Source organism: Martes martes, assembly GCF_963455335.1.
Source record: "Martes martes genome assembly, chromosome: 17".
Lineage (NCBI taxonomy): Eukaryota > Metazoa > Chordata > Mammalia > Carnivora > Mustelidae > Martes > Martes martes.
The window spans coordinates 14,449,088-14,469,272 of NC_137905.1; the positions used below are offsets into that span (position 1 = coordinate 14,449,088).

The following is a 20,185-nucleotide window of genomic DNA, read 5'->3' on the forward strand; positions in this document are numbered from 1 at the left end:
CCCCATAGCAGTGTGTCTCCAACTCAGCTTAAGAAATAAGTGATTGCACTGGGCGCCCCACTGGCTCAGTCAATAGAGCACGCGACTTGATCTTGGGGTCATGAGTTTGAACCCCATGTTGGGTGTAGAGATTATTTAGGGGTGCCTGGGTGGCTGAGTCGGTTAAGCATCCGACTCTTGATCTCTCAGGTCATATTCTCAGGGTTGTGAGATGGAGCCCTGTATCGGGCTCACCGCTGGGCGTGGAGCCTGCCTAAGATTCTCTCTCTCCCTCTCCCCACTGCTCATGCTCTGTCTGTCCCTAAAATAAATAAAATGATCGCCACTTATAGGGTCTGCTAGTGTTCATCTGTGATGGTATCCCTTTCAGAGAGCTAATCTAATCCCGCATTTGAGTTTATCATTCCCATGCACTTTTTTTTTTTTTTTTAAAGATTTTATTTGTCAGAGAGAGAGCATGTGCACTAGCAGGCAGAGTGGCAGGCAGAGGCGGAGAGAGAAGCAAGCTCCCCGCCAAGCAAGGAGCCCGAAGCAGGACTTGATCCCAGGACCCTGGGATCACAACCTGAGCCGAAGGCAGCGGCTTAACTGACTGAGCCACCCAGACGTCCCTCCCATGCACTTCTTCATTAAAAAAAATATATATCTATATCTATATCTATATCTATATATATCTATATATAGATATATATATACACACACACACACACACACACACACTCTTCTGTGTATATTTATATATATATGTGCTATTTCCCAGGATTAGAGTGTTAATTTTCTTGATTACCGCTGTGTTGGTGAGGTTCATGTGCATGACAGGCGCAGCTCTAGTCTGTTATCTAGAGGGCAGTTTCCTGCAGGCTTGGCGAATGAATGTGAGGAGCAAGAACTTAGGATCACTCTGACATTTTTTTAGAGGGTGGGGGTTGTTCTTAATTGTAATGAGAAAATAGAGGGGCGACTGGGTGGTGCAGGGGGTTAAGCGTCTGACTCATGGTTTAGGCCCAGTTGTGACCTCAGGGTCATGAGATCGAGCCCCATGTCAGGCTCTGCAGAGTCTGCACTGGATTCGCTCTCGATCACCATCGCCCCTTCTGCTCTCTCTCTCAAATAAATAAATAAATCTTTCTTTAAAAAATGAGAAAATACAGTAAAGTAGTGGGTTTGCAGGGCAGACCACCCTGACCGGGACAGGTTTGATTTGAGACAGGTGCACGCATCCAGATACAGACAGTGAGTGGTCGGAAATGGCCTCGGGGGCTCAGGAGGGAAAGACCCCGGAGGAGATGGAGGACACTGACGGACGAGAGGTGAAGCACCGAGAAGGCAGCAGAGGGTCTTGGGAAGAACGCGCAGGAGTGTTAGTGATTCAAGGTTTGCCTGGGGCAGCGGAGAAGGAGCAGCCCGCTAACCAGAGACAAGACCCCTGCGTGGATAAATGTGGGGCGGTGACAAAATCCGATGTTAGTAGTTAGAACTACTTGAATTACCCAAGAGTGCCAAGATCCTCCTTGTTTGTTGTTCGTTCTCTTTGGAAAGCCATGGCATCCGGTTCAGCATCAGGGAGAGGAACAATGTGAGGAAGATCGCCTACAGGAAGATCCCAGGACAAAGTCAGGAGCAGATATCAGAGGACCCAAGGTCATCCCATTACAGAAAGCTAAAGGTATGATTAATGCACTTCCACTATTTGACCCTTTACTATCATGGAAAACTGAGAATTAGGGAGTTTTATGATTATTTTTGCATCATTATAGGGACCCAGTTAATATAATGTTAAGATTTATATTTTTGCCTGTGGTCCTCAAGCTGCCTGGGTTGGAAAGCTTCAACTACTGGATTATTTGTAATGATCTGTGGAAGTTACTTAAGAACACCGTCTTTGGAAGACCTCCGATGAGCTGGCCTGGAGAAGCTACACTTTTAAAAGTTTCAAGGATTAAGTGTCCATTTTGCTAAAGAAATCACGGAATCTTGGAACTGAGTAAGACCTTAAGTATCGGTTCGATGTGCAGCCAAGTTTCCCCCAGTCCTTTAATTTCCATCGAAGGGAAGAAAGTGCTCCAGTCCTCAGGAGAATAAAGGACAAGGGTGCTATTTCCAGCCCGCTGCGCTGCCGTACACCCTCTTTCAGAGGTGGCCATTCTGGGTGTGTCTACTTTGGGGACCTAAGGTCGCCCTCTGGTGGACGGTCCTTGGATTCGACTTGGGGGAAAAAGCAAGCCCACTTGGCCCTGGGTCCAACCAAATTCAACACTGTAGCGAGACCAAGAGCTAATCTGATACGGTGGCTTCCATCTCTTGTCTCCCCCTTTTTATATTTTTCCCCAACATTCCACTGCAACTTTTTAAAAATTGAAGCAACATACATTTATTATAAAAATTGGGGGAAAAAGAACTAAAGATTTTAAGAAAACATTAACATTTGAAATATATCCTTTAATCAATTGTCTTAATATATTTGCAGACTAGCTTTCCACATCACTACATTTTCCTTAACATTTTAAAACATGATTTTACTTATTTATTTGACAGAGAGAGACAGTGAGAGAGGGAACACAACCAGGGCGAGTGGGAAAGGGAGAAGCAGGCTTCCTGCTGAGCAGGGAGCCCGATGTGGGGCTCGATCCCAGGTTCCTGGGATCATGACCTCAGCCGAAGGCAGATACTTAACTGACTGAGCCACCCTAAGGATCCCTTAACATTTTTTCTTTTAATGATTTTATTTATTTATTTGACAGAGAGAGATCACAAGCAGGCAGAGAGGCAGGCAGAGACAGAGAGAGGGGGAACCAGGCGCCCCGCCAAGCAGAGAGCCTGACGCGGGGCTCGATCCCAGGACCCCGGGATCATGACCTGAGCCGAAGGCAGAGGCCTAACCCACTGAGCCACCCAGGCGCCTCGAGCCATCCCTTAGCATTTTTAATGGTTGCTTGGCATCCCATAAATGGATATGGCTGTCTCATAAATTAAGCAGTGTCCTATTTGGGGGCATTTACGTTGTTGCCAATTTTTTTTTTTAATAAAGTACTCTGAATTTTCACAGGATAGGTCCTTAGAAGTGAAGCTTGCTTACTAAAGGGATGCAGAACGTGAAGGCTCGTACCCTGTATCACCAGATTTTCTTCAACCCAGAGCGAGTGCCCATGATCCCTGGCATTACCATGTATTATGTTTTTGCCACTTTTATTTTTATTTACGTATTAAGGTTTTATTTAAGGGCTCTCTACACCCCGCGTGGGGATCAAACTCCTGACCTCGAGATCAAGAGGCACAGGTTCCAGTGACTGGGCCAGGTGGGCGGCCTTATTGCATTTACGTCTTTGTTGGCCAACTGCCTATTTCAATTAGTTTTTTTTGTTTTTGGGGGGTTTTTTTGGTAAAATGTCAGAGGGGTTTACGGCTGAGAGATGAGATAACACAGCTATACACTGTGTATAACTGTGCACAGGTGTTACTGAAGTAGTGATGCGTGGATGGCAGAGCTCGCAGCACGTGGTTAGAACTTCATGCAATCACGCACAGGTGAGAGACGGCGGTAAATGGTATTTGACCTGTGTTGCTGGGACACCGGTGTTATTTAGTGAGACCACGTAACCAGAATTCAAGCACACCACAACAGCGCAAGGGAGGAGCGCCTGTATGCAAGCAGGGGTCACCTAAAAACCAGGACATTCTCCTACCATTATCACACTTAAGGAAAGTCTGAATATTTTCCTTGTGTAATATCCTATCCATACTAAAAATGTATGCTTTAATCTAAGGATCTAGAACACTCTTCCATCATCAATTTTTTATTTTTATTTTTTTTAAAGATTCTATTCATTGACCTGACAGAGAGAAAGAGATCACAAGTAGGCAGAGAGGCAGGCGGGGGGTGGGGGTCGTAAGCCCCATTGCAGAACTATCCTCCATTTCAGCATGTGTTTTAAAACTGACTGTGCCTGGGGCACCTGGGGCACCTGGGTGGCTCAGTGGGTTAATCCTCTGCCTTCAGCTCGGGTCATGATCTCAGGGTCCTGGGATCGAGTCCCGCATTGGGCTCTCTGCTCAGTGGGGAGCCCACTTCCTCCTCTCTCTCTGCCTGCCTCTCTGCCTACTTGTGATCTCTGTCTGTCAAATAAATAAATAAATAAAATCTAAAAAAAAAAATTTAAAACTGACTGTGCCTGAAACCAGCTGAGGCCTCTCAACATAAATTCGGTATTTCTTTGCCACAGTGGATGGTTTAATTATCACCACTCCGATGGCCTGCATGCCCAGTACCCTGGATCTCCCGAGTGTCTTCTCTTTCAGTATTTTGATATATGTATTTCATATTTTGCATTATTTTGGTTCATTTGATTTTCCTGGTCATTAATATGAGTTTCACTAGTGACATCTCCTTCAACTCAACTACTAGAATTTGAGTATTTGGTAAGTGACCTTTTTCACTTCCCGAAACCCTCTGTGTTTCATTCAGCTGAATCTCCGGATGGAGATCCTGTTATTTTTGGTCTCCCCCAGGAGTTTGTTTTGTTTTTAAGATTTGAAAAAAAAAAATCTCAGAACCATGAGATCGGGTCACCTGCTCCGCTGACTAAGGCAACCAGGTGCCCATCCTCCAGCAGTTTCCATTAAGATCTACCTACTCCTCGCTCTCCCCGGAATGGGCGGGTCTCAAATGGGACTTACACCAGAATCACCGGGGAAATTTTAAACCCGTTGGGCCTTGGAATCCATCTCCAGAGATTACTATTTGATAGGTCCGGAGTGAGGCCTGAGTCTGGAGTTTCAAGAGCTCCCCAAGTTGGCCTGTGGGAACGCGGGCCCACCCTCCAGGGTTCTTACAGCAGAAGCAATCCCGTCACCCAAACCCGGCAAGCTGAAAACTCTACTGGGCAAAATTCGTGTTTTGTTTTTGTTTTTGTTTTTTCAGCAAATGCCCTGTGAGAAATACCGAGAACGGAGAGTGGTGTGAAGAGAGCGGGTGCCTGCAGACTTAGTAAACAAAGTGCTCTGACACAGACCAACTACTGGCAACACATGGACCTTATCTGAATCTTGATTTGAACAAAGTAACCATAAAACAGACATTTACAAAACAACTAGGAGAAATGGAACATTGACTCTAAAATAAAAGTGATGGGGCACCTGGGTGGCTCAGTGGGTTAAAGCTTCTGCCTTCGGCTCGGGTCATGATCCCAGGGTCCTGGGATTGAGCCCTGCATGGGGCTCTCTGCTCGGCGGGGAGCCTGCTTCCCTCTGTCTCTGCCTACCTCTCTGCCTACTTGTGATCTTTCTCGCTCTGTGTCAAATAAATAAAATCTTTAAAAAAAATAAGTGATAAAATACATATAACAAAAAACATACCATCTTAACATTTTCAAAGGATAAGATACATTCTATAATGTGTAAATATTAACACATTAGTGTGAATGGTTTTTATATTTATGTTGTTAAGAGAAGAGTGATTATCTGGGGCACCTGGGTGGTTCAGTGAGTTAAGCCTCTGCCATCAGCTCAGGTCACTATCTCAGGGTCCTGGGATTGAGCACATGGGGCTCTCTGCTCAGCAGGAAGCCTGCTTCCCATCCTTCTCTCTCTGCCTACTTGTGATCTCTCTCAAATAAATAAATAAAATCTTAAAAAAAAAAAAAAAGAGAAGAGTGATTATCTTTTTGAAACATATACACTAAAATATCTAGGGAGAAAATGATAGGAAGTGAGGTTTTTTATTTATTTTAAACAGATGGAACAAGACTGGCTTGTTTTGGTAATGAAGTGATTGTTGAAGCTGACTAACACAAGGGTAGAATTTGTTAGACCATTCTCCACACATTTCTGTGGACTTGGCATTTTTCTTTAAAGTTTTTAAAAATTGGGGCACCTGGGTGTGTCGGTTAGTTGAGCATCTGCTTTGGGCTCGGGTCATGATCCCAGGGTCCTGGGATCGAGCCCCACATCGGGCTCCCTGCTCAGCGGGGAGCCTGCTTCCCTCCCTCTCTCTCTCTCTGCCTACTTGTGATCTCTGTCAGTCAAATAAATAAATCTTTAAAAAAGAAGAGAGAGAGCTGCTTCTCCCTCTCCCTCTGCAGCTTGCCCTGCTCGTGTTCTCTTTCATAAATAAATAAAATCTTTTTAAAAAGTTTTAAAAAATTAAGTTCCCTGGTGTTTTTTTTCCAAGTAGTTTATTGTTGATTGATTTTTTTTTTCACTGTCCTCTCTTGGCAGTCCTTTTCCGCTCTGCTTCTACTAGTCTATCAGTTCTCATCAGTTTTTTCTGTGACCTCACACATGCCTGAAATTTCATTCTGCCTATTTATGTTGTTTTCTTTCTTTTTGGTCAAATTGTCAGAACCATTAGGCACTTTGAATTGACACCCAAGAGTGTCATCTTCCCAAGTGAGCAGCCTGCAGCGCGAGTGGGTCCCCACCCTCACCCCCCCATGCTGGGATGCCCCGTTTTCACGTACCTTGACTGGCTGGCTGATGACGAGGTTGTGAAGCACGGATAACATCACTGACAAAACCCAGCTGGTGGCCTGCTCTCTGGTCAGTTCCAAGCTATAAAGTGCAGTAAAAAAGGCTGCGGCCAGGCTAGTGACGCCCAGGAAGAGCCAGCAGACATAAGTCAACCCTCCGCGCAGGCCCTGAGCCACGGGCTTCCTCCCTTCTTGTGGGCTCAGGATGGGGAAACTGGTGGCCTCCCTTAAGAACAGAGGTGGAAGGAATCAGCTGAAAGGCAGCAGCTGAGAGAGAGACTCAGGGAGATTATGGGTGATGCGGGAAGCCTGGTGCGGGGCCTTACCTGGAGGGCCCCTGCTCTGTGGGAAGAATACGTGTTTCCAAGAGCTCCTGGAGTTTTTGCAGTCGGTCGGTGGCATCGAGGACGTCACGAGGCCAATCGGCTTGGGTGGGACCCAGGGCGCATAAGTGTGACTGCAGCCGCTTCAGAACTCCAAGCAGGTAACGGGACAGATGATGGTGGCTTTCAGGAATCACTGCAAATACAGGCCGGGGCTCACACGTCAAGGGACAGGCACTACTGGCAGAGAGGAGCAAGTCATTCATGGATGAGGATGTTCCGTTTCCCAGACCACGAAGACTGGACCCAACAATTAACGACTGTCTTCTCTGAGCATGTCGGTGACTTGCTAACAATTTCTAAAATTCTACACTTGGATCCAGAATAAAAAAGAAATACAACTTTTGATCTAGAAGCAAATAAAAATTTAAACTGAATTGGGCTTTCTTCACCAGAATGGTGTTAAGTGCCCAGGGGGGGCGTAAACTATATTCAAGATTCCATAAATCCCCTAATCTCCCTGTTCCATAGAAGAAAAAGAATGACAAGCCTCAAGAGCCCCCAGTAGAGCAGATGGAGTGTGAGGGGGTCTGAACCAGAGGGCATTTCTGTGGGTTTTTCCTTCGTCCTTTACTTTGTATCACCAGATATACTGTCTCGAAAGCGATCAGCTCTACTGGAAGCTTAAGGAAACGGAAGCAGAAGGTTCTACGGTGCCTGTTGGTTATGCCGAGAGGGAGGAGGGAGGGAGAGGCGGATAACCCGTCAGTTACCAACACCTGCGGAGCTTTACCATTTGCCGGATGGGGTCCTGCCTGCTGAGGAGAGCTGTGACCCTCCAAGTGAGAAGAGACGAGGCTGGCTAAAAGCTGCGCCATCTTGTTAATGCTGTGAGACACCCATAAAGATTGTTCCCACTCTGAGAGAAGGTAGGTGTTTCTCCTGAGCAGGAATCCCACCGTTTCCTTCAATTCCTGAATGTGGAGCCAAGATGAGAAAAGTCAGTCTGACATTGGCCCAGGACTGGTAGCAGTTATACATGGCGGGGTCGTCTCTTTACTCTGAGAGTGAATGCTCAGTGGGAAGAACCTCTATTTTTCATTGTCTTTCTCCTTTCTCAGGAAGAAGTCACCTCCCCGTAGCTTCAAAACTAGTTTTATGAGGGATTACTGAAAGCTGGATCAAACATCACCCACGAAAACTGGAGAGTAGTACCTTCTGCACTCACACCCAGTCCTCAGAATATATCAAGAGGAGAGACGAGGGGCATGAGCATCATGGCCCAGGGGACAGGACTCAGGGAAAAGCTGTCAAGGTTAATAGGACCCGCAAGCCTTCTAGGAGATCCTCTCCACTGACCTTTCTCGCTACACGCAGAAGCAAGGCCTGCCATCTACTTATAAAATTAGGCACCAAGCTTACCTCAGTCACCTCTGTGAGAGACAGAGGCTCAAAAGGAGCCTCTGGGAGGCAGGAGGCTTGGCTGGGAGGAAAGTGAGGCAGGGGTTCCTGTGGCTGGATCAGCGGGAAGAGGCGCCCAATTACAAGATTGACGGGGAAGAGGAGGACAGCAGTTTGGACACTGATGAGCAGCTGGGACCAGGTCACAGGAAACGAACCCACTGGAAGAAGAACATGACAGCAGCGTTTATCCTCAAGAGCTGAAGTCATCTCAGTCGTTGCCCTCCCAGCTTTAGGTATCTGTTTGGCAATTCAGCCATGATTATCCAAAGACAGGACATCCTCATGGACATTATCTAGGGACAGGATCTCTAAGGATAAGAGTGACGTGTTGTTCCCAAGGCTGCTTCACTCATTGATGAACGGGAACAGGGTGGAAGTCTGTTAGAGCAGTCAAAGCAAAGCAAAAACAAAGGCACCTCAGGATCCTGTTTCTGACCTTGAAAGGAAGGAGGGTGCAGTACAGTGGAAGGATTACACGCCACAAACACCACACACCAGGCTCACCCGCACCTGGCTCGTCTCTCTCAGCCGTGCTGCTGCTTCTCCTCCAGAACATAACATTGACCACCATGTTGCACAGCAGCGATGTCAGGCAGCAAGTGAGTCTCTGGACTCTCGTAAACCGGTTCCAGGGATGTCGAGTTAAGACCGAGAGCCACAGATGGTCCTGGGTGAGCTTCTCTACAATGATGGACGAGAACAGGTGTCTGAGAAGATAAATGAGAACAGGACAGACATGAATTGGCATCCTGATGGCGTCCCAGGCAAACAAGTATTTTGTCCGGCCACAAGCTCACTGTGACAACTCAGCCACCATCTGATACCTTTATCAAGATGCTTCCAAATGACATGGCAGTGGGACTCCTTCGTGATTTTAGGACACCAGGTGTTTTTTTAAAATATTTTATTTATTTATTTGACAGAGAAAGACTCAGTGAGAGGGAACACAAGCATGGGGAGCGGGAGAGGGAGAAGCAGGCTTCCCACTGAGCAGGGAGACTGATGCGGGGCTGGATCCCAGGACCCTGGGATCATGACCTGAGCCAAAGACAGATGCTTAATGACTGAGCCACCCAGGCACCCCTGGACATGAGGTTTTTGAGGATAAGGTTAATTTATATTGTATGAGAGTTTAAAATTAAAAACTGTTTTTTTAAAACTTCCTAAGAGTTTTGATAAATCTTTTGCTCTACAAAAGTTTGCATCAGGCTTCCACTCAAGATAGTTTGGTAAATTCACACTTTGATCACCTGCTCTACTCCAAATGTGGAGGAACTATTAATAAGCTACAAAAAGAAAGAATAACACATACTGGCTGGGCTTAAAAACAGGATAAATATCTCTGAGGAGAAGTGGAATTAGAAAAAATGGTGGTAAGCAGGGAAGTCACAGGATTTCTAGGCTCCAGGTCTGGAAGAAGGTAGAACACAGGTGGGAGTTTGCCTCAGGTAGGGTAACTGGAATTAAAAGTGTTTCATGGGTGGGGGAAGGGAGAGTGGTGAAGGGATGCCATGACATGCACACAAAACTCCCAGCAAAGACTGAGAGGCTTACTGGTTCCAGACATTTACAAAATCTCTGACTAAACATTAAATCACAATGAAACTAAGTGAGCAGAAACTTCACCTGCCATGATGAACACAGAATTCATTCAGAAAAAGTCACTAACCAGATAACAATAACAACTACTAAGAACAACAAATCCTGGGGCAGGGAAAGGAAATATGATTTCCAGCATCGCCACATTCCATTATTTAAAATGGTCAGTTTTGGGCGCTTGGGTGGCTCAGTAGGTTAAAGCATCTGCCTTCGGCTAAGGTCATGATCTCAGGGTCCTGGGATCGAGCCCCGCATCGGACTCTCTGCTCAGCAGGGAGCCTGCTCCCCACCCACCTGCCTGCCTCTCTGCCCACTTGTGATCTCTGACAAATAAATAAAATCTTTAAAAAATATATTTAAAATGGTCAGTTTTTAACAAAAGATCACAAGACACCAAAAGAAACAACAAAGTATATCTCACTCATGCATGTGTGTGTGACACACACAGCCATAAATACACTGTCCCTGAGGAAGACAAGACACAGGCTATACTAGAAAGAGACTTTAAATAAGCTATTTTTTAAAAGGTTTTATTTATTTATTTGTCAGAGAGAGAGCAAGCAAGTGAGCGTACAAGCAGGGAAAGAAGCAGGCAGAGGGAGAAGCAGGCTCCCTGTGAGCAAGGAGCCTGATGCGGGCTCAATCCCAGGATTCTGGGATCAGGACCCAAGCTGAAGGCAGACGCCTAACGACTGACCCACCCAGCGGCCCCCAAATCAGCTATATTAAATGTGTCCAAAGAACCAAAGACAACCATGTCTAAAGAACTAAAGGAAAGTGAATGAGAATGGCATCTTGCCAAATAGAAAACATCAGTAAATATACAGAAAGTATTTTTTAAAAGAACCACACAGAAAGGCCACAGTTGAAAAATACATGCAGTGAAAAGCAAAGTTCACTGGAAAGGCTCCACGGCAGATCTGAGCAGGCAGAGGAAACAATCAGCAGACCTGAAGACAGGTCAACTGGCATATCCCATCTGAGCAGCAGAAAGAAGGAAGGAAAACGAACAGAGCCACAGACACCTGCGGACCACCACCATTTCCCACCAATACCTAAAGGAAAAGAGCTCTTTCTTTGAGCCTGGCACAAAGACCCGGTCACGCTCGCACTCTCCGAGGTCCACCGCCAGCCAGCAGTTGCACAGGAAGTACCATTTCCTTTCACCTGCCAGGTCACTGACCGTGACCTGGTTTACGTACCTACGGTAAAATGAAGGTAGGTATGTTACGGGGGGTCGGGGGGGTGGGCACGAACCAGCTGCTGCAACAAGAGGTAATCTCACCCTGTTGGGAAATGGATTCTTTTCATTGTGAGGCAGGAACTAAAGAAAGAGAGAAGAGCTGATCCGAGTGATCCCTTCCTGACCTCTAAGGGAATTCATGCATCAAAACCAGAATGCAGCCTTCTGTCACTCGCGAACACTCCAGTGTGTGGATGACTCCCTTAACTTTCCTTGTTCATACACGCCAGTCGCCTCTTCGTACAGCCCACCTGCCTCTGTCTTCTGTCACCAGGGCCTGAGGGGACGTCCCTGGTGGGTGGGGACTGGTCCTCAACATTCATATTAATGGCTTCTCATCCTACTGGGTTCTGTACACTCTACAGTTCAACACATTTTGAGAAATGTAAATACTGTGTAAGCACCACCACCATCAAATTATCACCCCCAAAAGTTCCCTGTGCCCCTTTCCAGTCAGCCCCGCTGAGGGTCACCCCTGACCCCAGGTGACCACTGATCTGCTTTCTGTCCCTCAGACTAGTTTGCTTTTTTCAGAACTTCATATATGTGGATGCATATGGCCTGTTTCCTTTTGTGTCCGGCTTCTTTTGCTTTGTAAAATGCTTCTGGCATTCACCCGCGTCACTGTAGCAGTAGATCGTTCTTTGTGCTGGTGGGTTGTACTCCTTTTAATGAACATGTTAACATTTGTTTCTTCATTGACCTGATGGGCATTCGTGCTGTTCTAGTTTTGGATGACTATTAACAAAGCTGCTATGAATGTGTGTGTGTAAGTCCTGGAACGGACGTGCGTTTTCATTGATCTTGGGTGATCACCTAGGAGTGCAGTTTCTGGGTCACGTGCTACATGTCTATTGGCCTTCACAAGCCCTGCCAAACCGTCCGTTCATGTGGCTGCACCACTGTGTGCTCCTGCCTGATGCGCGTGAGTTCCAGTGGCTCCCAACATCACCCCAACTCGATTTTGTCAGACTTTATTCCAGTCATTCTAGACTAGACGTTAAGTGCTCTCACTGTGCTTTTAATTTGCATTTTTGGTGGCTAGCGACATTATGCATCTCTTCAGGGGTCCACTATACGTTATTCCCCTTTATAAATCAAACCGCAATCAGTGTCCAAGCGCTTTCTAGATGCCTGAACAGAGGAGAAGCAGCAAGCAAATGCTTAGACTCGACTGGCCTCGCGTAGCACGGAGAGACACCTGTTGCTAATGCTTTTGGGCAGGGAGCGCACTCTTTGCAGGTGGGCAACACTCAGCAACTACTGATCAGAGACCTTTGACTCCATTCCCTTCTTCTTTCCTAACCGCAATCAATAGTCTTGATCTCAGTTAACGCCATCATTACTCTCTCCACGCACCTCCCCTCGTTCTGAGTGCGGCGGCAGGAAGAGCAGAACCATGTGGACTTCACGCATGTCAAGTTCATGGCCTCATCACTGACCCTCTTCCTCACAAGTTCCCTGGACCTGTCCCACATCAGGATTCTGCCCTCCTTTCCTCTCTTCTGAAGCTCTTAATTTTGACCAGAAGTGTATTTAGGGAAGAGTAGTTTACTAAGTTTACTCTTCAAAGATATTTTTTTGGGGCACCCGGCTGGCTCAGTTGGTTAAGCGTCTGCCTTTGGCTCAGATCATGATCCCAGGGTCCCGGGATCAAGCCCCGTGTTGGGCTCCCAGCTCAGTGGGATGTCTCCTTCTCCCTCTACCTCTGCCCCTCCCCCTGCTCATGCTCTCTCTCTCACTTGCTCATTCTTTATCTCAAATAAATAAATAAAATCTTTTAAAAAATAAAGATATCTTTCATGTGTAGAGATACTTCTCATTTACAACACTTTGGGCAGTAAATTGACATGATTTGGTCTTCACAATCATGACACCATTAAATGAAAATAAAAGAATAAATCATCTGTCACTTTACCATCCACACAGAATCATATTGTTAATTTTCCCTATTTGTTTCCAGAGTTTCCCCTTTGTAGATGCTTTGGAATTTAAATCTACTAGTCATTTGTTACGACTTGGCCCAAAGTGTTATTGTTCCGCGTGGCGGTGGCATGCTGGTCTCGCCCCCAAACTGGGGGGTCCACAGAGAAGGGAGGACAAGGCCGCCCGACACAGGTACTTACCAAGAAGGGCTGGCCCCCGAGTTGTCATGCCAGAGCCGCAGGCCGTGCAACTCCCCGAGGGAGGACTGGGTGGTGAGGAGGAAGACATCCAGTCCCCCTCGCTCGAAGACTGCCTTCTGGGGGTCACAAAGGTGATGGGGCTCACTCCGTCCCTCTGATCCATAAAGGGTGATAACCACCTAAAACACGACAAGGAAACATAAAATGCAGGATGTTGTAACATGACCCCTTGAGTTTATCCTTCAGGGGAAAGGAGGAGACAGAGAAAACGACCAAGGTGAAGTCGCTGGGGGCTGGACAAGCTCTCCAGGCTCTACACACGTACAGTTTAGAACCAGGACCTGTGCTCCTAACATGCTCCCGGAGGGCGGGGTGTCACCAGGTCAGAGCGCATCTCGTGCGCTAGAAGACGCAAGGCCAAGGGCGAAGACCACTCATTCCACTAACCTTAGCAGTTGTGGCAGCCCTTCTTCGATAGCCAGTGGAGACCTGAAGCAGGTAGTGAAACTGAGAGCTGGGGCCATTATCGGCTAGGACAGTGACCTTCACCTGCAGGGAAAGGAGAACCAAGAAGGATCTTGGCCTGAGAAGCAGGAGGATGAGCGGTCCAGCTTCGACAACCCGGTGGAGAGCAAGGGGGACTTGCGAGTGGGAGGTAAACAAGCAGACCCAAGGGACGGAACAGCGGTGAGGGCTGGAAGACCCGGCTTTATGCCTCGAAAATGAAATAGTCACAGAATCCCCGATCAGGTCTTGGGCTTCAAAATCTTTCCACCTCCCTCCCATGCAGAGAGGGTTATCACACGACCCGGAGGACACCTAGTTAAGTGTGAATCTCTGATAAACGTGAATCACTGGGGAGCACACTTACACTAAAAATGCATTCACTATATGAAATTCAAATTTAACTGGGTGTCCCATGTTTTTATTTACAAAAACTGGCAACTCTTCATGCATAGCAATAAGGAAATGGACGGCATGTATTCTAGAATTTCCAAGGGTAAGAAAACATACGAGTAAAAAACGCATGCAATGGATGCTAAGAAGAGGCTGTCATCAGGGCGCCTGGGTGGCTCAGCTGGTTGAGCATCTAACACCTGATTTCAGCTCAGGTTGTTATCTCAGGACTGTGAGATTGAGGCCCGCGAAGGGCTCTGTACTCAGCGCAGAGTTTGCTTATGTTTCTTTCTCCCTCTCCCTCTGTCCTTCCCCCCGTGCACTTGCTCTTTCTAAAATAAATAAATCCTTAAAAAAAAAAAAAGAAGCTGTCATCAAGGGATTTTTTGTTATTCAAAAAAGAGATTCCTTACAGGTTTCTTATCTATCACAGTTACATGAAATTATCATTTCACTTCCACATAACTTTCAGATCCAGTGTATAAAGTGAGACAAACTTGCATTCGATTTTGGTTACGTTCTCTAGATGTTATGGGTGATTCCTAACCTAAACAAATCACAGGAGGGTTCAACCGCCACTAAAGGAAAAGAAAAAAAAAAGCAGATAGAGTGTTAAGTTGCTAAGCCCTGAGAAAAGAGACATGAAGAGAAACTTAAGAAAAGTCCCCCCTGAATTTCTATGCCACCAAGTACCACGCTACCAGCCTCTTCTGGTCAAGGGTTTTTTCCATCTTGTTCAACACACTCAAGACACTGTGGCAAAGCTTCTAGAATCAACATCTCACCTTCTGCATGTCTGCCTGATCCTTTCTCCAAGCCCACACACACATGAGTATATAGAATCCTAAAAGGCTGGCCAGCAAAGACACCCCAACAGGGTTGTTGGTCACACGAAGGAACAGCTTGATCGTGTCCTTAATGTTCACCGTCCGGGGCACAATGAAGAAGTCGCTGCCAAAGTAGGCCAGGCGGTTACAGAGACACTGTGTCCTCAAAACCGTGCTCTGTGGCCCAACCTGTAATTAGAATCAAATGCTGATTCTAACTTAACTGAGTGCTAAGGAAGAGACAATCATAAAACACAAACATAGGGCGCCTGGGTGGCTCAGTGGGTTAAAGCCTCTGCCTTTGGCTCAGGTCATGATCCCAGGGTCCTGGGATCAAGTCCCACATCGGGCTTTCTGCTCAGCAGGGAGCCTGCTTCCTCTTCTCTCTCTGCCTGCCTCTCTGCCTGCTTGTGATCTCTGTCAAATAAATAAATAAATAAATCTTAAAAATAAAACACAAACATAAGGCAGTTCTGAGAGGGAAAACTGTCCGGGCTGCGTATTCACTGCTGGTGGTCGCAGAGGCTGGGGGAAGCAGCGTGGAGAACAATCTGGCAGCCTCGGACTCTGGCCATTCCAGGTGTGAACACAGACCCCAGGGGAAGTCTGCACTGCGCACAAGGAGATGTGAGAAAGAATGTTTCTGTCGTCATTGTTCATAACCAAAGAATCGGAAACGACCTATGTATGTCCAGTAACAGCAGAACATACAAATAAAGAAGTAGAGGGCTACTACTCTCGACTGATGGGATATTCTCTAGCAGTTAAAATGAATGAATTAGAGCTAGATATAGCATCGTGCATAAATGTTGAGTGAAAAATACAAGTTAAAGGGGACCCCTGAGTGGCTCAGTCAGTTAAGTGTCTGCCCTCGGCTCAGGTCATGATCCCAGCGTCCTGGAATTGAGCCTGGAATTGAGCCCTGCATCGTGCTTCCTGCTTAGCAGGGAGTCTGCTTCTCCCTCTCCCACTCCTCTTGCTTGTGCTCTCTCTCCCTGTCAAATACACAAAATCTAAAAAAAAAAAAAAAAAAAAAGTTAAAGGATGGTACAAATGGTACCATTTACACAGAGACCCAAAGCATGCCCAACAACACTCATGTGTCAGTATGACTGACTGTTTTCCATGCCACAAGGTCAAGCTCTGGGTGCTGGGTCTATCTCTTGTTCTGGGAGGACTTCGGCAGCTCTGTTCCTTGCGTGGGGTCCAAGCGCTATACAGGGTTTCAAGGAGGCAGAAACCCCCTGGTGCTTTTTGTGAGCAGTGGGGTCACTGATGGGTGAGTCTTGTTATGCAAAGTGCCATCTCCCGCAACTTGGAGCACTGACATCACCTGGGAGCCTGTTAGAAAGGCAGAAGCTCAGGTCCCACCCTCCTTTACAACAACAGAATCTGCCATTGAACAGGCTCCCAGGTAGAGGATTTGCTAGAAAGGCCTTGCTCCAGATCTTCCAGAAATCTCTGCTGAGGCCATCAATGGTGTTGGTGCCTTCCAGAGCATCCTCTTTCCCTCTATTCCCATGTGAATGACCCCTCTCAGCTCTTTTACGAACAGCCTTATGATTTCTAGGACCTTGCACCACAGTCTTTGTGCAACTGAACCAGGACTTAAATCAGATGGGATCGCATAAATTCACCAGCGTGAAAATGCAGAGTGCCATTTTAAGGTGGGCGCACACTTGGAATTAGGTAACCATGTGGAAAGTCCCCACCTAGCCTGGAATGTACAAGAACCTGCTAGTTTTTTGTTTTTTGTTTTTTTTTTTTAAGATTTAACTTATTCATTTGACAGAGAGGGCAAGCGAGAGAGAGAGCACAAGCAGAGGGAGCAGAGAGGGACAGGAAGAAGCAGACTCCCCGCTGAGCAGGGAGCCCGAAGCTGGACTCGATCCCAGGACCCCAGGATCATGACCTGAGCCGAAGGCAGACGCTTAACTGACTGAGCCACCCAGGTGCCTCTGCTAACTTATTTTTATAAAAGTTCTCTTTTCTTAATTTTTATTTTTAAAAGATTTTATTTGCCAGAGAAAAAGCATAAGCAGGGGAAGCAGGAGAAAGAGAAAGAAGCCCCCCACTGAACAGGGAGCCGGATACGGGGCTCGATCCTAGAACCCTAGGACCATGACCTGAGCTGAAGGCACTTAACGACTGAGCCACCCAGGCACCCCTAAAAGTTCTCTTTTATTAAGCAAGAAGTTTTTCTTTTACCCACCACATATTTAATATTTGTAGGACTTCTGCATATTACTTACTATATCTAGAACTGTCAGATCCACCCTGGACTGAGTTTAGGAAAGAAATTACACATATGGGGCACGAGCCTGCTCCAAAGAGGCACACTGTCCTGGCCCGCTACACATATTCCTTCTCCGTTTTCCCCAGCTACCTTATTTCCCTTCTGCTGATTTTTCTTTCTGGGCTCCCCACCCCCCAAACAAGGTAAGAGTTGCTCTGCATTTCATGCCAGTGCAGGCGGTAGAGAAAGAGCAAGTGGCGTGGCTTCTTACGTGGCATCCACGGCTCTTCCACGTGCTGTTGTGGCCGTCCCAGAAATAACACTGCGTGACGGCTGTCACCACCGAGAACCGGGCGGGTGTCTGCTGGACGCTCTCCTTGCTTTCGTTCCACGTGGCCGTCACATGGTAGGTGCCGGTCCCGTGCCGCAGGCTCTCTGGGCTCAGCACCCATGTATATTCCTCAGCTGAGAACCAAGAACAGTGCTTAGTTGCCTTTTAAGTGGGACAAAAGTACCATGAGAACCTTCCTTATGAAGGATGTATTATTGTCATTATTTTATAAATAGGGAAATGATTAAGCCTGGAGTTACAAATGATTTTATTTTCTTAACATTTGAGAGAGAGAGTGTGTGTGCACGAGTGCATTATGAGCAGGAAGGCAGAGGGAGAGGGAGAGAGATTCTCAAGAAGAATCCGTGCTGAGCACAGAGCCTGTCATGGGGCTGGATCCCATGACCCTGACCTCATGTTCAGAGCTGAAACCAAGAGTCGGACGCTTACCTGACTGTGCCACCCAGGCACCCTGCAAATGATTTTTAAGATAATGACCAGTGATATAACCTGGGGCTTTGCATCACTCCTGTTCCAATAAGAAACTATTTTTTTTACGAATGAAAATTTAGGTCTAACAGGTCAGGATTTTAGGAATTTTAGAAAAATGAAATCGTCATCCATCACAATGAGTAGCTATAAGACCTAGCGAGCAAAAAAAGCCCCCAAACGAAGCTATGATGGAAACAGCTAGACTGGTTGTTGCAGGAAAGAGCCCTGATTCCAGGTCTGGCTCTGTCACTAGGGGGCTGGGAAGGGCTACGGCAAGTCCCACAATCTCCCTAGCTTTCTCACTTTTCAGACAAGGACTCTGGACCAGAGGTTGTCTAAGATCCCCTCCAGCTCCAAACATGACACTGTCAAGACGGGCAAGGAAGATGGGAGCGCGTGCTCCGAATGGGGAGAGAGCCCGCTGGTAGTGCAGACAGAGCCTTGCAGCGGTGAGCCCTATGTCAGTGAGGCCGACTCGAGAGCCAGGGGCAGCTCGCTCAGCCCGGGCAGACCATAACAGAAGGAGACTACGACATGCTTTCTCCATTCCGATGACTCCCCCCACCCCATTGTTTTTTAAATGCGAAGGCTTAGCTCTTAAGACTTCCCTGTAGCTTTAGAATACTTTTTTTCTTTAAATTAACATATAGTGTATCACGAGTTTCAGAGGGAGAGTTCAGTGACGCATCAGTCTTAAATAACACCCAGTGCTCATCACATTACGTGCCCTCCTTCGTGTCCATCTCCCCGTTACCCCATCCCGACTCCCCAGGACTACATTTAAAATTGATATCTGGTGACTATGTTTCTCGGTCAAGTATATCCAGGCCCTATTTACGTATTGCAGAAATTCTTAACTATTCTAAGCCACAAAGTAGTCCGTCTGGTATTACACCAAGACCTACTGAGACATATCTGTCCTTACCCAAACCTAAGATTAGAAATAAAGGTTGAAATATAGACATAACCCACTGTGCTGGGATTTTATTCTCAACATTATGGACATTTTCAACCATGCAGAAAGTGGACTATTACACAGTGAACACCCAAATAATCCCCGAACAGATTCTATAATTAACATTTTACTGAATTTGGGGCACCTGGCTGGCTCAGTCAGAAGACCATGTGACTCTTGATCTTGGGGTCATGAGTTTGAGCCCCACATAGGGTGTGAAGATTGCTTAAATAAGTAAAACTTAAAAAAAAACAACAAAAAACATTTACTAAATTTGCTTTATCACCTACAGATCTCGATCCATTCCACAATCCATCTTTTTTAAAAATGCATTTCCTGGTCACGTATATTTACACATGTGATGCAATTCCATAGAACTAATAAACACACATACACAAGTGCACGCAACACTGGTGAATCCCAATGAGGTCAATGCATTTGTACCAGTGTCATTTCCTGGTTAGGATATTGTGCCGTAGTTAAGTAGGACGTCACCAGTAGGAGAAACTGGGTGAGATACAGATCTGTTTCATTTTTCACAATTGCATGAGAACCCACAGTTACCTCAAAATAAAAAGTAAAAAAAAAAAAGGGAAGAAAATGCATTTCAAAGATTTCAAAGTAAGTTTCTGGGGCGCCTGGGTAGCTCAGTGGGTTAAAGCTTCTGCCTTCGGCTCAGGTCATGATCCCAGGGTCCTGGGACTGAGCCCCGCATCGGGCTCTCTGCTCAGCAGGGAGCCTGCTTCCCTTCCTCTCTCTCTCTCTGACTACTTGTGATCTCTGTCTGTCAAATAAATTAAAAAAAAAAAAAAGTTTCTGATTGGGGTTTTACCTTTTTGCCACACCTGATTCTTTGGAAGGGTGATGTTCAGGTCAAAGTGGGTGTGGTTCGGCTGATACTGGAACCCCAGGTAGAGTGTCATTAAAAGGCGACTTTCAGGTACTATGCATACAATCAGGGATTTCTCCAGGGATGTGATGTTCACTACAATAATAAAATGATCTGAGCTCACGTTGAAGCTGGTGTGATGGATTTCCATGCTAACATTTCTCCACAGCATGATCTAGAAGGAGACAGTTAATCAATCTTCAAGTTCATGACGGTCCATCCACTGACGTCTTTCAGTCTCCTTTCTAGTGAAAATGGCATGTGACTTCCTAAGTCTTCCTCCCCGCGTATTAATAGGTAATAAAGAGCCGGGGTAAAGGGACAAGAACAATCTCAGAC

General features: G+C 46.5%; 1 protein-coding gene across 1 annotated transcript in view; it reads right to left on the reverse strand.

Annotated features, from left to right (window-relative positions):
- The window catches only part of PKD1L3 (polycystin 1 like 3, transient receptor potential channel interacting), a gene marked incomplete at its 5' end in the record, with an annotated part of 64,202 nt that overhangs the window by 22,848 nt on the left and 21,169 nt on the right, over positions 1-20,185 (reverse strand). The window contains 12 exons of the mRNA XM_080827662.1: positions 1,491-1,590; positions 6,456-6,690; positions 6,791-6,983; positions 7,581-7,761; positions 8,210-8,409; positions 8,762-8,958; positions 10,906-11,052; positions 13,220-13,398; positions 13,667-13,768; positions 14,902-15,132; positions 17,451-17,644; positions 19,790-20,021. Coding sequence (XP_080683788.1) covers positions 1,491-1,590; positions 6,456-6,690; positions 6,791-6,983; positions 7,581-7,761; positions 8,210-8,409; positions 8,762-8,958; positions 10,906-11,052; positions 13,220-13,398; positions 13,667-13,768; positions 14,902-15,132; positions 17,451-17,644; positions 19,790-20,021 — 2,191 coding nt within the window. The remainder of the gene's footprint in view (positions 1-1,490; positions 1,591-6,455; positions 6,691-6,790; positions 6,984-7,580; positions 7,762-8,209; positions 8,410-8,761; positions 8,959-10,905; positions 11,053-13,219; positions 13,399-13,666; positions 13,769-14,901; positions 15,133-17,450; positions 17,645-19,789; positions 20,022-20,185) is intronic.